Genomic DNA, 21,495 nt, shown 5'->3' with positions numbered 1-21,495 from the left:
ACTGTATATCAGAGGAGCACAGTGTGGAAAACAAACAAGGACAAGATTAAAACCCAGTTCTGTGAGAAGGTTTGTACGTAGAACTCTGGAAAGGAACGCTGCTGTGATGTAAACGCAGTGCAGCGAGGTTCTGAACTCACAGCGAGGTTCATCTTCAGGGTTTGGTTGATCTGAAGAGCAGGAACGTAGTTGGACTGTTGGAGATAGTGAACCATCAGCAGCTCTCGGTTCTGATATCCTCCTGTACTCTGCAGAAAGCGCTCCAAACACTCCTACACACACACACACACACACACACACACACACACACACAAAAGTGAGATGAAGCTGCACCTTAAAAACGGTGTATATATTCAGAGCATGTTCAACTGTACACCATCAACACAGAAGACAGAATGGTTTTCTTTCGTCAGGTTTCAGTAAGTGGTTTTGCCCGGGGGTGGGGGCCCAGTGTGAGACTGAGGCAGACCCAGCTGTGTGAGGCATGCTGGATTAATGAGGGGAAATCTAGTGACGTTACACAGGAGGAGAGGACAGGCCACTGGTAAATGATTAAATCTCATCTGCACCTCAATAAAAACACCCACAACACACACACACACCTGCTCTGAGGGAGCGAGAGGCAGTTTGAGTAGTTCCTTCATCAGATTGAGCTCCTGACAGGTTTCATACAGAAACCTCAGCAGCTCTTCCAGGTTCAGCTTATTAGCGTGCTGCCTTAACATCGCCCAGGCCTCCACTATACACCTACAGAGAGAGAGAGAGAGAGAGAGAGAGAGAGAGACAGAGAGATATGAATTCCCTTGGGTGAAGTGGCTGCAGCTGGGGGTGTACCCCCTCTAGCCCAGCTTCAGTGAGTCTGTGTGAGGCTCTTGTGCAGCTGCTTCAGTGCCACATTTCTGGCTGCTGTTTGTTTTCTATAGAGATTATAAAAGCTGAACTCCGGTGTGAAGGGGGTGGTCTGACCCCGCGGCGGCGTGTGCAGGTACCTGTTGTGCAGCAGCACGGAGAGGCAGAGCTTGGCCTGGGGGGTGGAGCTGAGAGAGGGCTTCATCACGTGGAGGTACCTCAGAGCGCTGCTGTGTTTACCCCGACACATCAGAGCCTGCAGAACACGGCCGTGCTGCCACTCCCACACACACCCTGAGCAGGACGGGTGGAGGAGGAGCTCCAGAGAGTTCTGACAGGGAAGAGTGAGAGAGAGAAAGAGAGATGAGTGTTGAGTGTTAAGAACGAGAAAGTGTTAAAAGTTGGAAGAGTGTTGAGAGAGAGAGAGAGAGAGAGAGAGAGAGAGAGACTTATTTCTTTGTGGTTTTTGAAGTAAACCAAATCATTGTCAATCTTAAAAAAAATGTTTTGAAAATCTTTATAATATTTCACTTAATCAAGCCACAGTTTTTCATAATAAAAGTCTTCAGAGAACTGGTGCCATATTAACCCTTCAGTCTCTGCTGCTGTATGCGGACCCTGTCCCGGCGACTACGAGGCCGTGTGGACGAAGTGTGAGCTGAAGGGTTTACCTCGTGGTCGTGGTGGTCCAGCAGCCACAGCCCCTGCACGAGCTTCACTAAGCCGATAGGAATGGCGAAGGCGGTGGGGAAAGACTCCACAGATGTGTCGCTCTTATTGGGAAAAGAGTACATAACGTCCAGCAGCAGATAAATGACCTGAAGAACAGGGTTAAGGAGCAGAACCCTCTCAGAGGAGCATTTCACACAAAGATCACAGCGGCACTCTGCCTACATTTATCCTGTGGGTTACACTATGGACAAAAGTATTGGGACGTGTACACAATACACCTACAATAGCCTTAATGACACGCCATTTAAAATCCACAGGGATAACTATGGGGTTGCTTCCCACTTTGCAGCTATAAGAGCAGATATTGTCTTTAGAGCTTTGCTCTCGACTTTTACACAGTGCCCCTCAGCACGCCGCGACACCACTCTGTAACATTACATGGTCTGCCACTTCGTAGCCGAGTGGCTGTGGTTCCTACATGGTTCCACGTTTCAATAATCACTCTCAGTTTATTGTGGAGTATCTCAGAGTGAAGGAATTTCATGAACTGATTTATTGCAAGTGAGGAATCCTACTAAAGCAGTGAGCTCTTTATGAGTATGACCCACTCTTTCACAAGGGCTCTGTGCTTGATTTTATTCACCTGTGACATAGTAGTCCCACTCAGTTTCTGTACTTTGGTTAAGTGTTTTTGCCACTCATCTGTGGTCTAAAATCCAAGGTCTGGATTTAGGTTCTAGTGGACCCTGGTGTGATTTGCGGCAGCTCTTTGCACTTGGGGCTGGAACAGTGAGGTTGCTTGATTGGTTCATTGTCTATTAGTGCTTTTTGGGACCTACACGACTCGGCTCAACACTTTTGCTTTTCCACGGGCTGAATCTGGTCCTGGAACCGTTTTTTTAGTTGCTGCTTGGTTACGGTTCCACCCGAGGCGAGTAGATACTAAAAGTGAGGTGTAAACCCTGCACGGCTCTGATTGGTCAGAAATGACACCCGATACATTACAGAGGGGAACTGTGGGAGTGGGAAAGTGACCAGTTAAAAGCGAGTAGAGCCAATCCCAAGCAGTAGAAAAGCACCACTGCTCTGACCCATTGTGTTACATCCCTTTCCCACACTTTCATACGACTGGAGCATGGCAACTTAATTAAAACCACCTTCGTGGAGAGAGAGAGAACGTCTACTCAGAACACAGAGAAATACGAGCTGATCTGCTGCATAAAATCATCTCATACAAGAGTGACTCCTGCGGTGAAACCCCCTCCATCAAAAACACTGTTCCTCACCACTTCAGGATTTGTATCCACAGAAAAAAATGAAAACAGGTTAATCTTTCTATCGTTTTGCAAAACCACACACAGAACAGTGACGTATAGAACAGAGAAAAATAAACTCGCTTCCAAATGAGCCCAGAACCTCAAAGATTCAGGACAACTGTGAAAACCATCTCCGTCTCTCTGTCGAAGTCTAAAAGGATACGATGGCATGTTTGACAGGTTCCTCGATGTTTTCCAGGAGGTACAAGTCCAGCAAAGCCTGCAGAAACAAGTCAAAGCACAGTGTCACACAGTTCTACACATAGAGCGGCTTCATTCAATACTTTATAATTCTTACGTGGAGAGATGGAGGAGGATATTGCCCCGTTCCTCCTTCGTCTCGTCTCCACAGCTCGGAGAGACGCTCCCCACACTGCGACACCAGCCCGTCGATCATCAGACAATCTGCACTCCACTTCTCCCTGAGAAACAGGAAGTGAGGATTACGCCAAACCGAAACAGAGCTCACGCTGGGAGTCTACCAACCCACACACTGTGAAACAAGACCCCAGTCAGTTTGTGTGCTTGAGTAAGAAAACACGGGGAGAAAAAACGAGCCGTTCTGATTCTGCTCCGCTTCCGACGTCAAGTGCAGAGACTTTAGAATTTTAAACACAACACTCTATGTGGATCAACCATAACATTAAAAACTGGCAAAAACCAGGAAACATTTGTTAAATCCCTAATTTGTTACCCCCCTCTCGCCCTGTTCCTCAGCGCTCAGGACCCCCACAGAGCAGGTGTGATGTGGTGGTGGGTCATTCTCAGCGCTGCAGTGACACTGACGTGGTGGTGGTGTGTTAGTGTGTGTTGTGCTGGTGTAGAGTGGATCAGACACAGCAGTGCTGCTGGAGTTTTTAAACCCCCCAGTGTCACTGCTGGTGTCATCTTACATTCTCTGATAAACTCTTGTGGTTTAAAGAACCAGTAATGAATGCTTCTAGATATAATTTAAATGCTGTGAGTTCAACCTGGAGATAAAAGGAGAGCTCCAGTGCTGATTCAATGTGTGTTGCAAAATTACTATTACAAGTACACACAAGTAAACTGAGCAAAACCCCTAATTCTCCATGGACTTACTTGACCAGTCTCTGCAGCTCCTCCCTTTGTCCTGTGTAATAATTCTTAATGAGAGAGAAACCATAAAAGGGCCGTGAAATCTGCAGGACATCGTCATCTGTTCAAGAGAAGAGCAGTGAGTTAATTAGTGAATTAAGACAAAAGACGAGCCATTCTGTGAAAAGTGATGAGTAGTTTCAGATCCTCATATAAAATGGTACCTGGGAGAAACTAAACAAAGCTTTAAAGATAACCCCACACTGATTAATGGAAAGAAAAATGTCCTCACGTTTCTTTGCCACCTGTCAGTGTACATCACACGTGTTAACACAGTTAGTAGCAGTAACTGTGTAAAAGTGTGCAACTGTGTGAACTCGTAAAACCAATGAAAATCCTCACACAGGGGTCCGTCTCAGTGAACTGGTTAATTAAACTAACTAGCAGCATTCAAACTGCACTCTGTCCTGAATTCATTGCATTACTGTCTTTGGAAATTTAAATGGTCCATTCCCACGGCACCAAGCTCACTGCCGCAAGGACCAGAGGCTCTAGAGAGTAGTGTAACTGTATGTAGGAGTAAACAGCTGTAGCTGGTGTGCCTCAGTATTACACTGTATGGTGTAATAGAAACATTTTTTGACACCCCTAGTGTGTGTATTATAATATAATACACACACACTTGGGATTAATCAAGGACGGTAGTTAAAATGTGGAGTATCGTGGGGAGGTGAATTATCAAATAAATACATTTCTCTGTGAATTACAGGAGACATTTGAAGAAATCAGGCATCATTTGTTAAAGTGGAGGAGAGGACTATAACAGGTACCGGATGTCTCTGGGAGGAGGCCAGTGCGGCAGAACCACAGAACCACCTGGGAATACTGCGAGATCAGGCTAGACACCATGCTCTTGTTCATCAGTCCAGTCAAACCTGAGGATAATGACACACAGTATTAAACCAACACATCTCTACTGACCCGAAAAACACTGGACGACAGGATTTATATTTACAGCATTACATCAAACAAAACAGGACACTCTGGAGCTGCTGCACATGGCTCAATGCCAGGCCTGGGCCAGAGTGGTATAACCCCCACAAACCCTCCCAATTACTGAGTCTGAGTTGTAGTTAGTGCGAAGTTAAATACCTCTCTGAGTGAGTTGTTGTTGTAGTTTGAGTTAGAGAGAAGTTAAATACCTCTCTGAGTGAGTTGTTGTTGTAGTTTGAGTTAGAGAGAAGTTAAATACCTCACTGAGTGAGTTGTTGTTGTAGTTTGAGTTAGAGCGAAGTTAAATACCTCTCTGAGTGAGTTGTTGTTGTAGTTTGAGTTAGAGAGAAGTTAAATACCTCTCTGGGTGAGTTGTTGTTGTAGTTTGAGTTAGAGAGAAGTTAAATACCTCTCTGGGTGAGTTGTTGTTGTAGTTTGAGTTAGAGAGAAGTTAAATACCTCTCTGGGTGAGTTGTTGTTGTAGTTTGAGTTAGAGAGAAGTTAAATACCTCTGAGTGAACTGTTGTTGTTGTTGTAAGTTGAGTTAAAGAGAAAGTAAAAATACCTCTCTGGGTGAGCTCCTGAGCCTCACTGAGCAGACAGTGGAAGATGGTGCTGAGATTGCTGAGTAAACGCTGACAGTGCTGCAGCAGCTGTAGGAGCTGAGGATCTGTGAAGTTTGAGGAGCTGTCGAACAGTGGAGCACCTAAACAACAGGGAGAACATGGGGGTTAAAACAGACAAAAGAAAAGGGAATGTGAGCTAAGAACACACCAGATTGGGCTTAAACAACCAGTCATTTATATCTCTGGTGTTTTATCTGACCGAGACGGCCATGTTGTTATATTTATTATATTTTTACACATTACACTGCGGGGGGCTCAGAGAGTTCTCTGGATGCGTTTGTGGTTGTGTTTCTTTGAGTTTCATTGGTCTGCTTTACTTTTTTCATGGGATTTGGGTGAGAACGTCTAGGAACTACGCTGTGTACTTCCAGTCCTGGTTTCCATGACATCAAAAGTGCAAATCAACTTCCACATGCATCCTGATATGCAAATAAACACCCAAAATAAACCCAGTCATGCGTAACCTAAAGGGTTATAACTCACAGATTTTGTCGAGTTCCTCTTTGGTGTGTACGACTTTATCCCAGGCCCACTCCAGAATATAGCGCAGCTTCTCTGCAGATCCTGGTTGCTCTGTGTGAAAATACACAGGTAAAAGCTTTATACAAAACTTGAAAACGTAAAAAGAAATAACAGACTTTGGGTTTACCCCAGACCCAGATTAAACCAACCACACACTACAACAACATCCAGGTTTCCTTGGTGAATCAGTGTAACTTAAAAACTGGATAAAGGGTTTGTCACAAGAAAAACTCTAGACAATAACTCGCAAAACTAGAGCTCTTCCATAAACCACACCAGAGTTACCTCATGGAGCAGATATAGAGGGGTTTATTCACGGCATGAATCTCACATCTTGTGCTTAGTGAGGTTTAAATCACCGCTCAGAGCAGGTATTTCAAGTTTATATCGCCCCCTGGAGCAGGTGAAATGAGGTTAAATCACACTGTGGAGCTGGAGAAAGTGTGGTGTAATGACTATGGAGTTCATGATCGATTCCCTCTGTTGAACCGACTCTTTGTATCAAACTAGGCGAGTTCCTGTGTTCAATAGTTGTAATAAAATATGAACAACAGAGTTTCTCACTCCAACATCACGCTCTACACGTTCAGCGGCCTGGTGTCCTCTATGATGCAGGGCGTATGAAATGTTGCACGGAGCATAAAACAGGTCACATTTATGGCGTTGGAAACAAAGTCTAAATCTCCCTCTCAGTGGCTTCTACTCTACTTCAGATTCATTCGAGTCCTGAACTTCATTCTGATGTGGTGACTTTTAAAGGAGCAGTCAGTCATCTCCCCAATTCTTATTCTCCACATTATGAAGCAGGATCTCAGATTCTGTACTAAACCCCATTTTAAACACAGTCTCCACATCTAGGGCCCCACTCTATGGAGCAGAAATGAGTTCATTCCGAGACCATCTTCAAACTCGTGAGTGAGAAATAATGAATCTCTGTCCTAAACATTGGTTGATATTTCTGAGTGGTGACTGACTGAGTGCATCGTTAAAGAACTCGTCTTCGATGGGGAGGGGGCGCCGTTCTCTCTGATTTGGACAGGATTGTGTAGTATGAGACAAATGTCCAGCGTCTGAACTGAATAAGAGCGCCGGGGTCGAGGAGAGGTCGCGAACGAAGAACGGTCTGTTTCAAACGTGTAGTGCCCCCAGTCTCCCACCAAGACACGGCACAAATTTACAGCGCTGATCTGACACAGTGAACAAATGAGACAGGAACAGAGCGACATCCTCATCTCAGTCGGTGCTTTTCAGCGTTTGGAGTCTCTCCGTTGTCTAAAAACCTCCAGATGGCGTTTCTCTGCCGTGAGCAGAGAGAGAGAAAGACTAGCACCGGACCCAGACACTTTGTTTTTTTACCCATTTACAGACACTGGGGCTTCGTAAACACATTAGAGCGGTTTCCAGAGCAAACCGACCCCAGAGCAGCACATTCACTCAGAGGACACACACTCAGAGCTTTATACACAGGGTTTTAGATTAAAATCGTAAAACGTCAGATTTAAAAGGTAGGGGGTGCATTCTCACCCTCAGCCGTCCACTGTCTAATGCAGCCGGTGATGAGTCCCAGAGAACTGGTCTCCACTGCAGTCGTCAAAATGGCGTCCAGCTGCTCCTCCTGTCAGGAAAAACAAAATAAACCTCTTTAAAAACGACAGAACGCAGAAAAACAAACGAGTTAAAGCCTCTGTTTGAAAGTTAGAAAGAAAAGGATAAACAGCTGGTAACAATAGTTATAGAAGTAATTAAAAGAAATAATTAAAGAAATGAAGCTCTTTACGGAGCTGCTTTTTAACTCACTCAGGTTTATCAGGTGAGAAACTCTCCACAAGGGGGAGGCAACAACAATCACAGTAGTGAACGCCTCAATACAGCAGTGAGGTACATCAGTGACACTGTGCTAATGTCAGCACCCACTGTGGATCCCACAGTGTTTCTCTCTTCGTTATTCAATGAGGTTGTACATTGTACAATGACAAATAACTGCACACTTAATTCAATTCCAAAGATTTAGCTCTTTAAGCTATTGTTATTAAAGTTCACAGTGCATTTCACTCTCACCAGCCCAGCATTCTGTAATTACTGTTTTGTTACAATGTACTGTTTGCTATTTTCTTGCTTTTAAACTCCTCCTGCTTTACCGTGATTGGTTGCATTGTGTTGTTAATTCACAACTGGTTTCTACAGAAATAAATGGGACACTAAGGAGTTATCAGAGTGTGTCAGAATTCACCCAATGTGTTAATTTTACACACTCTCCCAGTCACACCACGGCGCCAGAGTCAGGCGTAGTTTTAAATCTCTATACGCCTTCTCAGATCGGGTTTGTTTTATAAAAAGTGAGGAGAGTTTTGATGTGTGTGTGTGTGAGAGAGAGAGAGAGAGAGAGACCTGGGAGAGGCTGGAGGGCTGAACATCGGCGAGGCGAGGAGACAGGAGTCCAGAGACGAGGCAGCGAGAAAATCCATTCGAGATCCCATCGCTAAGAGTGGGGACAGCCTTCTTCAAGAAGCTCAGAGTCTAACAGAGAGAGAGCGAGAGCAAGAGAGAGGTGTAGATAAACAAAACACACAAATCTCCCAGCTTTAATCCCTAAAGTGCACAAACGGCCGTAACTGTAGTTAACACAACCACTTCATTAATCTCAACACAAACTCTTCTGTGCATATTTTATTCAATATATATTTACATAGACAACACTTAACTTTAATATTCACGTCTCCTGTAAACATTGTATTTTCCAACTGAACACCCTCGGCGAGCGCAGGGGAGAGAGTGACCACAAGGGGGTGATGGAGTGAGTGAGCGCAGGGGAGAAGGAGTGACCACAGGAGGATGATGGAGTGAGCGATGGACTGAGTGATTGAGTGACCTCAGGGGTGACGGAGTATGTATGAGAATAAGTGAGGGGTTTAAAAGCGATGCTGAGATGCTTGTTGTGTATGAGATGTTAGAGACATTAGAACAGAACCAGACCGACCTCCTTCTGATATCCAGCGCAGGTAAAGTGCAGGATTCCAGTGTTCAGCAGACAGCTCGCATCTGAAATAAAACAGAGAGAAAATCAGGAGCTCAGCGGACCCTGAATCAGTGCGCTGACAGAGACGAGCTGAAACCTCAGCGTAGAAGACCAATGGGTTACAGAGGGGTACACCGAGGTGAACACTGAGGTGAACAATGACGTCACGGTCTGTTTTACTGTTTATTCTGCTGTTTTTCATGAAACTGGTTTAATACCAAACTAGAACACATTTATTAGAATAATTCATGCACTTTTCTTATGTTAATTTGTCATTTACTGCCAGCTTCTGTCGGTTTCCGGATGAATATGTCCGGACATGTTTTATAACGGTGATCCACGCGGCTGCGTGTGATTTAGAGCGGAGAATACGGGCTAACGGGAAACGTGGAGATGTCTGACATAAGAACTTGCCGAAGTTGTAAGTGGTGGGGTTAAAGAACTGCTCCGGAGGGGGGCAAGTGTACGGCAGCCCTCTGCTCAAACTGCGCTCGTGCACCATGACGTCCAGCAACTTGCAGGGGGCGCTCTTCTCCAAAACAGAGTCCAGAGACCACACGGCCATGTACGGGCAATTCCTCAGAGACTCCCCCGCTCTGGACACAGACAGGGATCAACATCAACCAGGAGATAACCACCAGCGGAACAACAAAGCAGCACAAGAAGAAAGAGAGTGTAAAACAGAATAACGTTAGAGGCACTGGAGATAAATGAAATAATTATCATCTTAAAATGTTGCACATTCTTATACGAAGCAAACATTATGTTAAACACGTGGCCTGTGCAAGTGCCCTACGCTCGCTGCACAATCACCCCACCACACCACAGGGGCTCATCTTCCTCTACACCTGAGGCTCCAGCTGATCAGCTCCCTGTGGATTAAACAGCTGCCGCCCCTCTGGAGCTTGGAAGTAAAAGATGTGAACGTGTGTCAATGTGGGGGTGTGAAAATATTCTTCAAAAGAGGGGCACGGCTGAAAAGTTTGGGAACCACAGCTCTACACAATGTAGGGCACAATGTAGGGGTGTAGTAATATTAGTTAGTGATCTATAAAGTGCACTCCGTAGGGAACAGAGAAATACAAATCCAGCGCTGCGTTCCCCACACGTTCCTGCAGCTCCTTGAAGTTAAAATAGTTCTTAGGGCGCAGTTACTTTTTAAAAACAATTTCTCAGGTTTACAGCATCTGTGTAAATTAAAGAAGCTTGATTCAGACTCTCAGCGTGTTGCGGCTGATCAGCTCCCTATGGATTAAGTGATTATTATCTAACTCAGTTTTCAACTAATGAAAAGCCCTTAATGCATTCCTGCTGTGTCTGAGAAACCGAGACCTCCCCTCACCTCAGAGAGTCGGGCATCTGTGCGTGGTACCACCGGTTAATGTCAAACACTCCGATGAAGGTGGAGGGCTGGCCTTGTCCATAGGACTTGACCTGCCACGTGAATATGGACACGCTCGTATCAGGAGACGCCGCTGTAGAGGAGAGAGAACAGGACAACGATGAACACCAAGCTGGCTTTATATCTCCTACCTTCACGTTCAAACTCTCAGTTCCACCTTAAATGGCGAGGCCTGTCATCACTGACCTCCATATATCGGACGGTACATTTCCTTAATAGATTTTTCTGCCCCCAGTATCACCCACTGTGTACACGCTTGTGTTTATTTACAAAAGAATGACATTAATATTGTTTCTCTCAATTATTTCTAGGAGAATGAATCGACCACAAAACATGGCCCTCGTGACAGGCCCAACCTCCGCTGACCATTTAAAGGTGGAACAGAAAACTCAAGTAAAAGCTCAGGACCCTCGCTCATGCTGTCGTCCCGGTCCGGGTGGTGGCGGAACTTCTCGATGGTTTGGCAGCTGAGCAGACGAGTGTTTGTGGCCTGAGCTCTCAGAGGGAACGCCGTTCCATTCAGATCCTGACTATAGCGCTCATCACAGTACTCCAGACCCTGAGAACACAGAAACAACTTCATAGACGTCCAGACGTGGATTTCATTTGTGCACACATCCAAGCTCCATCAGAGCCATTTGATCTACACAGCCATTCAGAGACTGCAGTTAACTGAAGGAAGCCTAGGGGAACTGAAAGTCTCACAGAATCCAGAAAACTCTAAAATCTGTCCATTATCATCTTACAGCATCTTATTTCCTTCACATGGAGTCAACATGAGCAGCTGTATGTCTGTGTTTACCTCATACAGAATCTTTCCTGAGGTCAGACACTTCCTCTCCGCAAAAGCCAACTGCAGCAAGTGGAGGCTGACCACGTCCCCTTCCCTGTGGAGAAGAGCAGTGTTAAGAATGCAGTCAGACAGAGGACACAGGCCTCACAGTGCAGTTTAATACTCTATTTGCATAAAATAATAATGTAGTAATACCCAAGTCCGCTCGCACACTCCACCAGAGTTTACATACTCCGCTGCGCTCAGAACGCGCAACTACGCCCAAGTCCGAAAACGGCATCATGATGAGTCCAGATACTCCATCATACCCAACTCGGTAAATGCCGCCATGACCATGTCTGAACAACGCATCACACCCGATTACGAATGTTCCATCAAACCTGAGTCCGAACACAGCATTACACACAAGTCTGAATGTGCTGTCACACCCGAGTCCGAACACAGGGTCACGCCTGAGTCTGAACATCCCGTCATGGCCGAGCCCGAATGTGCTGTCACGCCCGAGTTCGAGCACAGGGGGTCACGCCCGAGTCCGAGCACAGGGGGTCACGCATTTCACTCAAATTAGAACGGGTCATTCGCTGTTTAAACATGAGCACTTGTAATGACAGAAAAGCTGGATATAACGGACAGTCCTAGAGAGCGATTCGATTTTTAAACCGTACTCGATGGATTTTAATGTAACACTCACAGGTCTTGAGCAGACTGAACAGCCCACAGGTAGCAGCAGTTCCTCGGGTCGTTCTCCGGTTCCTGGAAGGTAAAAGCATAAACAGGAACTCTGCCGCCCTCCAGCTGGGAGTGATACCTTAAACACAGAGGGGTGGATGGGGTTAGAGCCCTGGGGCCCCAGGTCTGACAGTGTATTCTGAATATATCAGCCTCTTTACGACCAAACAGAGTTTACACATTTCTGCAATCCGTGTTGCTTCAATATTATTTGTGCCATTTCTCAGATTGTATTTTTTTAATACAAGTGCTCAGCTCCACACTCACTCTTTTTTGAGTGTCTTCATGTTCCAGAGCTGCAGGACTCCGTCGTAGAAGCCCACGGCGAGCTGGTTAGTTCTGTGGATGTACTGCAGGGCTGTGACTGCACTTCCCGTCGGACTGCAGAGCTGCAGACAGAGGTGCCGACCCTGCTGAGTCACGCCCTCCCGGAGCCGAGGAATCTCAGAGGGAGACTTATTCACCACCTCCAGATCTGAGAGGGTGACAGAAACAAACAGAGGGAGGGGTAAACACAGGGAAATATTTTGACGAATGATGGGGAGATACTCAACTCTCACAACCATCCTCCAGGAAGTTAACACCATGAAAAATAAATAATAAAAGAAAAAAAAATAATACAACATCTAAATGTTGACAAAGCGTTTTCTTGATCAAGAATGAGCTTCACAAATCCTAACGCGGCCAGCGGGGCTTATCTCCTGTTCGTTACTCTGTTAATCCCGGCCTGGGCTCGCAGGATGAGATTAATTCATGAAAGTGAGGCATTCACTGGGAACAGTAAATTACATGTGTGTCTAATCCAGCCGCTATTTTTCAAAGCATCTTATGGTCCAAGAGCTGTTCACGTTCCAAAATGCAGAACCTGGCTGTTGATACTGTGTTTCCCGAGTAAAGACAGTAATCTCAGAGTTCCACTCTCACCAGAGGCCTCCAGCTCGCTCTGTGTGCAGGAGAGATCGTCCAGACACAGATCCACCAGTAACACGTGCCCCACGTCAGTCACCACCGCGGCGATGCCGAAGAACCAGCGCAGACTCTGGTGTAAATGCTGTGTGCTGGCACTCGCGCCTCCGTAACTCACCAGCGGCTCGATGGCTGTGATCTGAGGAAGAGGAGAGGGGTTAAAGAACACAGCTGGGGTGTAATCACACAGGTTAATATGCAGGAATGCTAAACACTGGTTTATAGATCTGTGTAAACACATGTAATGAGAGAAATGGGAAAATGTGGCACACAGCGGCTCGCAGACGTGCTGAACATCAGTTAAACACTGATTAACGATGCAGTGGCTCTGATAATGAGACCCAAACACTACTCGACCAGAACCAGCGCTGAAACCCAGTGGATCAGAGCGAGACATCTCTCACCGTTTCTCCCGCTCCATTCACTCTGTTCAACTCATCAACGGACTCTCCTCTTCAGCGCTCACTTGTACAGTGTCGCCTGAACACTGCCCCCTAGTGCATTAAAGTATGCATGAACCCTCTGCTAAACCAACGAGGAACCAGAAATGTTCCTGTTTGAGAAGCCTTTTTTATAAAGTTTCAGTGCATTTATACCAATATAAATTAGGGCTGCAACAACTAATCGATTCAAATTGAGTGTTAAAATAGTTTGCAACTAGTTTAATAATCGATTAGTTTGGTCTAAGTTATTGTACTCATAGGTACAGTTGCTACACGTGACGAACTCTGGAAGATTCTCTGACGGTCACAGCAGAGGATAGTGTTAGCACAAGCAGAGAGAAAAATGTACGACCCCCAGTCATCAAATGTATGGGAACACTTTACATTAACGCCTTCAAGGAACAGCGTTAGGTACAAAATGTGCACAACATCACTGCATGAGCATCTGAAAAGGTTCTGCTTTTTCTCTCATTCAATGCCACTAGAGCCTGCTAGAGCAGTTAAACTACATTTGTTTTCTTAGTACATTGATATTACACTCGCGTTTAGCGAACAAGCCTTAGCTTCCCCCCGAGTTTTCTCTTCCACCTTAAATGTGGCGGCAGTTACATTCAGAGTTTTAAAAAAATCCAAACTTTTTGTTTAAATATATTTTTTTCAAGGTCTTTTCTGACTGGCGCTGCATGTTAGTGTTTGAGTATCACAGCCAAGTGTATATTACATTATAAGTATATTTTACGTTACATACACTGTGTTAAATATTGATGAATAAAAATTAAATGTAACGTTTGGGTTAATTCTTCATGTAAACACTAATTTTTAATAATGGTAGGTTGCGTGTCCCTTATACAATTACAACATTATTTCTTTAAAATCTTAAATATCTTAACGATATCTGATCGTGTGTTAGATGAATTTCCCTTTTATTCTCAGCACATGGCATCATCACCCAATATCCATTTATGGCTGACTATGTTTTGAAGAAGATCTACACACCACAGCAAGCAGCTGTTCTCACTGATGGTGTCCTGAATTTGCTCGTAACAGACAGGAAACCACATTTGGCTTGTGTTCCTTTTTAATCTGATTAATAATCGATTAATCGGAAAAATAATCGACAGATTAATCGATTATCAAAATAATCATTAGTTGCAGCCCTAATATAAATAGGTTCCTGAACCAGAAAGTCAGTCCCCAGCCGGAACCAAAGAACAGTGGGTTCCTCCGCTGGAACAGAGACGGTGTTTGTGGGCAAGTGGAGATAAAGAAGCTCCAGAAAGAGCACAGACGGGTCATTTACAGTGTGTTAAACCGGCCCATCGTTCATAGGGAATAACGTCTCAGATCGTAAACAGGTCTGTCTTTAACAGAGTGGGATGTTTATAGAGTTTAGATTCGTCATTGAAACCCCTCACCCTGCCGGGCATCACCACAGCTTTCACCACTCGAGAGATCCCCAGGTCGTAGAGACAGAGAATGCTGCCCTCCTGCTCCTGCAGCCCCACCAGCAGGCCGCTGCGTTTCAGCCAGGTGAAGCCCCTCACTGTGAGGATAGAGGGAGGGCTCTCGGTCACGCCGCTGAAACGATACGCCGAGAACCGCTCTCCCGTCCCGGAGTGGACCACCTCCAACTGAGGACCGCACACCATCCACGACAAAGCACTGCGCCCTGAGGATAGAATCACACCACAGTTATAAACACAGACAGAGCCTTCCTTCAGCAAAAGACCAACAGCTCTGTCGTCTCTAAACGAACAGGTTTACACTCCACAGAGCAGCTACAACCCACACACCCCGTGGAACAGGCCACATTCACAACAGGCTTGGTACAGAATCTCTAGAAGTTATTATAACAGTGCCATAAAGGTTCCTCAGCTGCTGTTCGTCACAAACACTCGTGCATTAAAGCCCTGTTCTGACGGGATCAGTTTTACCTGTGGACGAAGGGTAAAGTAATTATTACCGGAGTATCTCCTTAGTTTTAGTGCTTTCTGAACAGACCATTTCAGTCATTTTTCGGGGAAAGATTCCTGAGCCTTTTACCAACTGTAAATTGAGCAGTAAAAATAATCCCACAAAATGACAAACGATGACTCAGAGGAGAGGTGTTCCTGGGGGCTTTATGTAGGTTGTGCTCACAACAGCGGATACAGATGTGCTATAAACAGGTTTCCTACTCATTAAACAGTTAATATCAGTTACAGCAACCGTGTGAAGGATTAGCACAGTTTCTGCCATCGTCTCCTTCATTCTCTGTTACAAAGGACTAAGATAAGTGAGTTGAAAGCTGGATGTTCTTGGGTGGTGAGCTGTTCTCAGAACTGTTGTGACAGTCTAAATGCTCTAGCGGTGCTGTGTCTGATCCACACCGTGCGATGGTAACAACATCTTCAGCTCATTCATTTCTCTCACATCCTTCACTCCAGTGTCTCCGCTGATGGAGCACATCTGGGATCTGACGTAGACCACGTCACTTTATTATTCACCAGTCGCTCCTTTAAAGGTCTGCGTTTACTCACCCAGAGCGAATTTCCCGTAAAGAACTGAGTCCAGAGTAACTTCATCTTCTCCCAAAGCGTCCACCGTCACCTCTGGGAACCGCAGCAAACCGCTGCTCACCTGAGCCACCAAGTCCCGCATCGTCACTGAGAGCAGAAAGAAATCACGGGTCAGCACCTCAGCACCTTAGATACAACACCAACAAACCATGCTGCACACGTTAACCTTACCACAATATCAACCTGTGTGCAGTCCTCTGTACAGAAAGATACCTTTTACACACGGTAGCGCTCATTTTTTCACCATGACACATCTTTTAACCTGTGAAAGTAAACATTCTCTGGCTCTCTGATAAAAACCAATGCCCTGATATTGATTCATTAATATCTCTGTTTAAAATCAAAACCCCGTTCGGAAAAGACACACCCCCAGAGCCTCACTCTGCACCAGGCGCTGAGGTCTGAGATCTCTAAAGAGGTTTCTGTAAGAGACACCTGGATGTGCGCTCATTTTCACACTTCATTTCTGCTGCACGTGGCTCAGGGTCGGGATCAGAGCGTTAATCAGCTTTTAAAAAGGTGGGGACACAGAGCCAATCTACGACAGAACAGTTCCGTCGCTCGTCTTTCAGAAACATTTCTGACACTGTGTTAAACTGGCAGTGACCCCCAAATTAATACATCACAGAAAACACTGGGTAAAGCACTGTGTCATCACTTAGTGGTGGCCCCTATGTTTAATAAATATAACAGTTTATTAATGAATTTGAGTCTGTGAATATGAGAGAGTGTCTCTAGACGTGTCTCCATGCACGCGCGTGTGTGTGTGTGTGTTCCGAAGACCACTGGGTACAACACAAAGGCTCTTTAGCAGCTCGGTGAGCAGCAGTTGTCAGCAGTTTTCTGTTTTGTAACAGCTGCAACACGTGGATCTGCCCCAGTGTTTGATTTAATTATTTATTTATTTACAACATTAATAAATACGTTCATCAACAAGTGTCTCATGGAAAATTAGAGGATATTTAATTTTAGGGAATGTATAAAAATTCTGATGTGAGAACGGTAACTCAGACTAGGACCAGCAGGTGCCGGGGGAGACGTGGAGGCGACAGACAGCTGGTCTTTTCTACGAGAACCGACGGTACACTCCTTTCTGACTACTGCATGTCACTGGTCTCTAATTTCAGTCCCTGTTCCCTGCCTTTGGGCCACTTTCTCTCTCTGTTTTCTATGGAAGTGTATGGAAGGTTATGGAAATTAAATGTGGGATCACTTTTAAAGGTGAAAACAGACTTCACCTGTGCCTTGGTCATTACTCCATAGGAAGGTTTGGGCTGTTGATCGAACGCTGCACTCCCTCAGAACATTTCACACACAACAACGGATGATGGAGCAGAAACCTGGCCCGAAGATACGGTTCGGACCGCAGACTAAACCTGGCCTAAAACCACACTGAAATTATGTGTAAACACGGGCTCAGAAGCTCAAACAACAAACAAAGTTCTACAAATAAATCAAATAATCAGACACAGATCAATTATCTAAGCTTCTCTGAGACGATTAATCTGCCTTTCTTTGTGTGTGTGTGTGTGTTTACTGTCAGAGGTGTGTTAGAGTCCACATTTCACTGTACTGCCGTGTAATGACAATAAAGGCATGTTTCACCTTCCACATTAACATCATTCTCTCTCTCTCTCTCTCTCTCTCTCTCTCTCTCTCTCTTCACCAGCTACATTCACCTATTCATCCTGTGGAAATCTATTTCTGTGTCTGTTACTGACTATGCATTTCTTCCTAAATCAATACTTTAGTCCAGGGGCCGGACGATGCCTAAAATTTATATCACAACAAACTTCTTAATTTTGGTCGAAGCGAACAACATAAAATCCACTGAAAACCTTCCAATAACCAACAAGACACATGACATCACCCTCAGAGATTAACCCTTTAACTTCGACAATGTTTTTAAACTAAATTATAAGTTAGGTGTTGTACTGCGGACAGCGCCCCCTAGTGACCGCCCGTCAGTGACAGAAGCTGTAAATAACGTGCACTGAAACATCGAAAATGTGTTTAAGAATCACATAGTTATTGAACCATTTTATATTGTGATAAATAATCGACATTTAATTATTGTCCAGCGTTTAGTCTCCATCTAAATACATTCTTAAAATAAGAGCTAACACTTTCGTAATCCAGAGGAAAACATCAGACTTTACGTCTCTATCGACCTCTCTCTGTCTAAGTCATCAGGTCCCATTCCAAACGTAATCAACCTCCTTTAACGCACCTCGTTCAGTACCGACTGACGTCCCCGGTTTAATCTCAGGATCTGACACTTCGTAAACTGTGTGTCATAACATTCGCAAAATTACGTTTCCCAAAGTGTGAGGCGATGTCTGTGGAGGATAGATTCTTACCTCCAGCACTTAGAAAAACAACAAAGCATTAGAGCAGGGACATGTAAACATTTCCAGGAACTGTGTTGATTCGAGCAGTCATCAGTAAATGTAGGGTACTGATTATGTTCAGCACGTTTTAACTGTTTAAAGCGCATGTTAAAAAGTTCAGCCCAGTGTTTTACATCAGAGAAAACCTGGAGGTGTCTAAACAGAGTTATGTTTTAGTTTGTTTTGCTCGTATCTATAAAATTCAGAGTATGTGGCTTTAAAACTACAACACCTTCACAAACATGTGGACGAGTGATGACTGCAGAACACTAATAAGAATTTCACTGTACACCAAACCTGTTCCTCACTGCAAATGACAAACTCTTTGAACTTGAACTTAATGATCCATGGAAAATGTGGATTTTTTAAAATACTTTATAGTTCTACAGTGTGGATTGCACACAATTGGACAATTAGAATCTATACACTACTGTCTCATAAGTGCTTAATATTTAACTTTGTAAATGTTTATATCAACACTTAAGACGTAACTTATATTTAAAGTTTTTTTCCTCTTATTGTTTTTAGTTCTTACTCAACAGTAAAAAAATATAGTGGTTTCATTTGAAAATTGTATAAGAGACCATCTGCTCTGTAAATAAATACATTATTGTTGTTGTTATAAGACATCTAGAACACTTTTACATTTATTTGCAATCAATTAAAAAGGTTCTCTCAGAGCTGGCTCGACAATTCTCTGTTCCACCTTAAATGGTGCCCCAGTTGCATTCTGGCGCCAGAAGCCAGAATGCAACAGGGGCACCATTTAAGGTGGAACGGAGAATTCGAAACAGACGCCTCGTGAAAGGCACAACTCACACGCTATCAAGGACACAGCTCTTCTAAACACACCAGGACACAAACTAATCTCCTATATAGATGCTTATAACATACATTCAAGACCTTAAATACAACAAATGGCTTTAAGTTAACAGTAAATCTGTACAAGTACCAGTAAACTGTTAGAAAACACAGAACTCAGCAGCGTTAGCCTAGCGCAGCGGCTCGTATTTACCTGTTTGGAGTAAACAGTGTCAAATGAAAACAAAAATACTCGTTTAATGTTCAGTTTGTGTTGCTTTCGGCTCATAATCCGGGCTGTTCCGTCATTCTGTGCAGTTTAATCCCGCTGGAATGAAGCGTGCAGCCGTTAGCACCGACTCCGCTACGAATCGCCCGCTAATGCAGTAATGCCGGCCACTGCGCATGCGCTATTCACATAGCCGCGCGGCTCCACTGCGCATGTGCTATTCACATAGCGCCCAAGATCCTTTGGGCATGCGCTGCCTACATAAGCGCGCCCCCAATCCCGCGTTTCAAGTATCGTGTGATTTCATAAACACTGATCAGCCATAACATTATAACCACCATTTACTTCTACACTCCGAACTCATTCACTATTTCCTGTTACTAACTATAATAACATAATAATAATAATAAAATTGTATTCATGGCACCTCCTCCAACAGCTCAAACATTAAGTAAAAAAGAAGAAAATATAATATACACAAAGAGAAAAAATATTTTAATAAAATGAATGGAAATAAATAACAGAACAGAATGAGATATAAACAGAATAACAGACAATAAAACATGGAGATAAAATGGAATACAAGAAATGAGTATAAAGCAAGATGCATGCAAAGACATAACAGAGGAATATAAAACAAATAGATAACATAAAGCACACAGTATAAGAAGGGAATTGAGATGAAGGCACATTGGCAGTTATATGCGTCCCTGAAAAGGTGAGATTTGGGAAGAGATCTAAAAGAGTTCCTACTGTCTGCCCATTCACCCAGAGTCCTGTGATGGGACCACGATTGCAAACAGTGCAAGGGATTATGGGTAAGTGCTATTCATTATTGTAAATGTATTGTACACTAATTTTGAGGTGCATTGTGGGATTGTTTGAGTGCGCTGAAAACTGTCCACAGTTTATCCACTATGACGGTACTACAAACAAGCAGAACACCAAAATAGTGCACTACATAGTGAATAAGGCACAGTTTCCGGCCCCGTCCACATGCATCCGTTTATTTTTAAAAATCCTCCTTTGTTTTTGAAAATCCCCTCGTTCAGACAAATACGAAAACGGCTGCATTATCATCACGGTCCAGTAGTACCGGTCCAATAGTACACCACAACATCAAAATAGTATCAAAACGCCATAGACATCAAAACACCACAAAGCCTGAGAGAAACACTGAGGTTTAATCCCAAATCACTACATCCTCCCTCTGTAGGGCACTACACACGTCCTGAAACGACTGAATCTAGATGTTAACAGTGCAGTGTATATTTCTAACACACACCATTTCTATTTATTCATCTGTGTGAATCTGAACTCTAGTGCTGTCTGTGTGTGAGGAGCTGTGTGTGTAAAGTGTAGTTTATGACTGATGTAGTTCACTGTAGAGTGAGTGAGGAGCTGTGTGTGTACAGTGTAGTTTGTGACTGATGTAGTTCACTGTAGAGGGAGTGAGGAGCTGTGTGTGTACAGTGTGGTTTGTGACTGATGTAGTTCACTGTAGAGGGAGGGAGGAGCTGTGTGTGTACAGTATAGTTTATGACTGATGTAGTTCACTGTAGAGGGAGAGAGGAGCTGTGTGTGTACAGTGTAGTTTGTGACTGATGTAGTTCACTGTAGAGGGAGGGAGGAGCTGTGTGTGTACAGTTTAGTTTGTGACTGATGTAGTTCACTGTAGAGGGAGAGAGGAGCTGTGTGTGTACAGTGTAGTTTGTGACTGATGTAGTTCACTGTAGAGGGAGAGAGGAGCTGTGTGTGTACAGTGTAGTTTGTGACTGATGTAGTTCACTGTAGAGGGAGTGAGAAGCTGTGTGTGTACAGTGTGGTTTGTGACTGATGTAGTTCACTGTAGAGGGAGGGAGGAGCTGTGTGTGTACAGTGTAGTTTATGACTGATGTAGTTCACTGTAGAGGGAGAGAGGAGCTGTGTGTGTACAGTGTAGTTTGTGACTGATGTAGTTCACTGTAGAGGGAGGGAGGAGCTGTGTGTGTACAGTTTAGTTTTTGACTGATGTAGTTCACTGTAGAGGGAGAGAGGAGCTGTGTGTGTACAGTGTAGTTTGTGACTGATGTAGTTCACTGTAGAGGGAGAGAGGAGCTGTGTGTGTACAGTGTAGTTTGTGACTGATGTAGTT

The 21,495-nt window shown here is 44.4% G+C and overlaps 1 protein-coding gene across 1 annotated transcript in view; it reads right to left on the bottom strand.

Annotated features, from left to right (window-relative positions):
* The window catches only part of ahctf1 (AT hook containing transcription factor 1), a 33,193-nt gene extending 13,691 nt beyond the window's left edge, over positions 1-19,502 (bottom strand). Inside the window, exons 1-23 of the mRNA XM_066675985.1 lie at positions 19,347-19,502; positions 15,903-16,028; positions 14,799-15,052; positions 12,899-13,079; positions 12,242-12,449; positions 11,937-12,053; positions 11,255-11,339; positions 10,861-11,011; positions 10,393-10,525; positions 9,465-9,646; positions 9,012-9,073; positions 8,423-8,551; positions 7,559-7,649; positions 5,996-6,085; positions 5,452-5,592; positions 4,724-4,828; positions 3,918-4,014; positions 3,136-3,259; positions 3,001-3,057; positions 1,521-1,667; positions 990-1,180; positions 603-747; positions 141-272 (exon numbers count right to left, since the gene is read on the bottom strand). Coding sequence (XP_066532082.1) covers positions 141-272; positions 603-747; positions 990-1,180; positions 1,521-1,667; positions 3,001-3,057; positions 3,136-3,259; positions 3,918-4,014; positions 4,724-4,828; positions 5,452-5,592; positions 5,996-6,085; positions 7,559-7,649; positions 8,423-8,551; positions 9,012-9,073; positions 9,465-9,646; positions 10,393-10,525; positions 10,861-11,011; positions 11,255-11,339; positions 11,937-12,053; positions 12,242-12,449; positions 12,899-13,079; positions 14,799-15,052; positions 15,903-16,023 — 2,943 coding nt within the window. The 5' untranslated portion in view covers positions 16,024-16,028; positions 19,347-19,502. The remainder of the gene's footprint in view (positions 1-140; positions 273-602; positions 748-989; positions 1,181-1,520; positions 1,668-3,000; positions 3,058-3,135; positions 3,260-3,917; positions 4,015-4,723; positions 4,829-5,451; positions 5,593-5,995; positions 6,086-7,558; positions 7,650-8,422; positions 8,552-9,011; positions 9,074-9,464; positions 9,647-10,392; positions 10,526-10,860; positions 11,012-11,254; positions 11,340-11,936; positions 12,054-12,241; positions 12,450-12,898; positions 13,080-14,798; positions 15,053-15,902; positions 16,029-19,346) is intronic.
* Positions 19,503-21,495: the final 1,993 nt, after the last annotated feature.

Source organism: Hoplias malabaricus, chromosome 1 (assembly GCF_029633855.1).
Source record: "Hoplias malabaricus isolate fHopMal1 chromosome 1, fHopMal1.hap1, whole genome shotgun sequence".
Lineage (NCBI taxonomy): Eukaryota > Metazoa > Chordata > Actinopteri > Characiformes > Erythrinidae > Hoplias > Hoplias malabaricus.
Note: the sequence above shows the minus strand (reverse complement) of the source record. Positions and strands in the feature narration are given on the sequence as shown.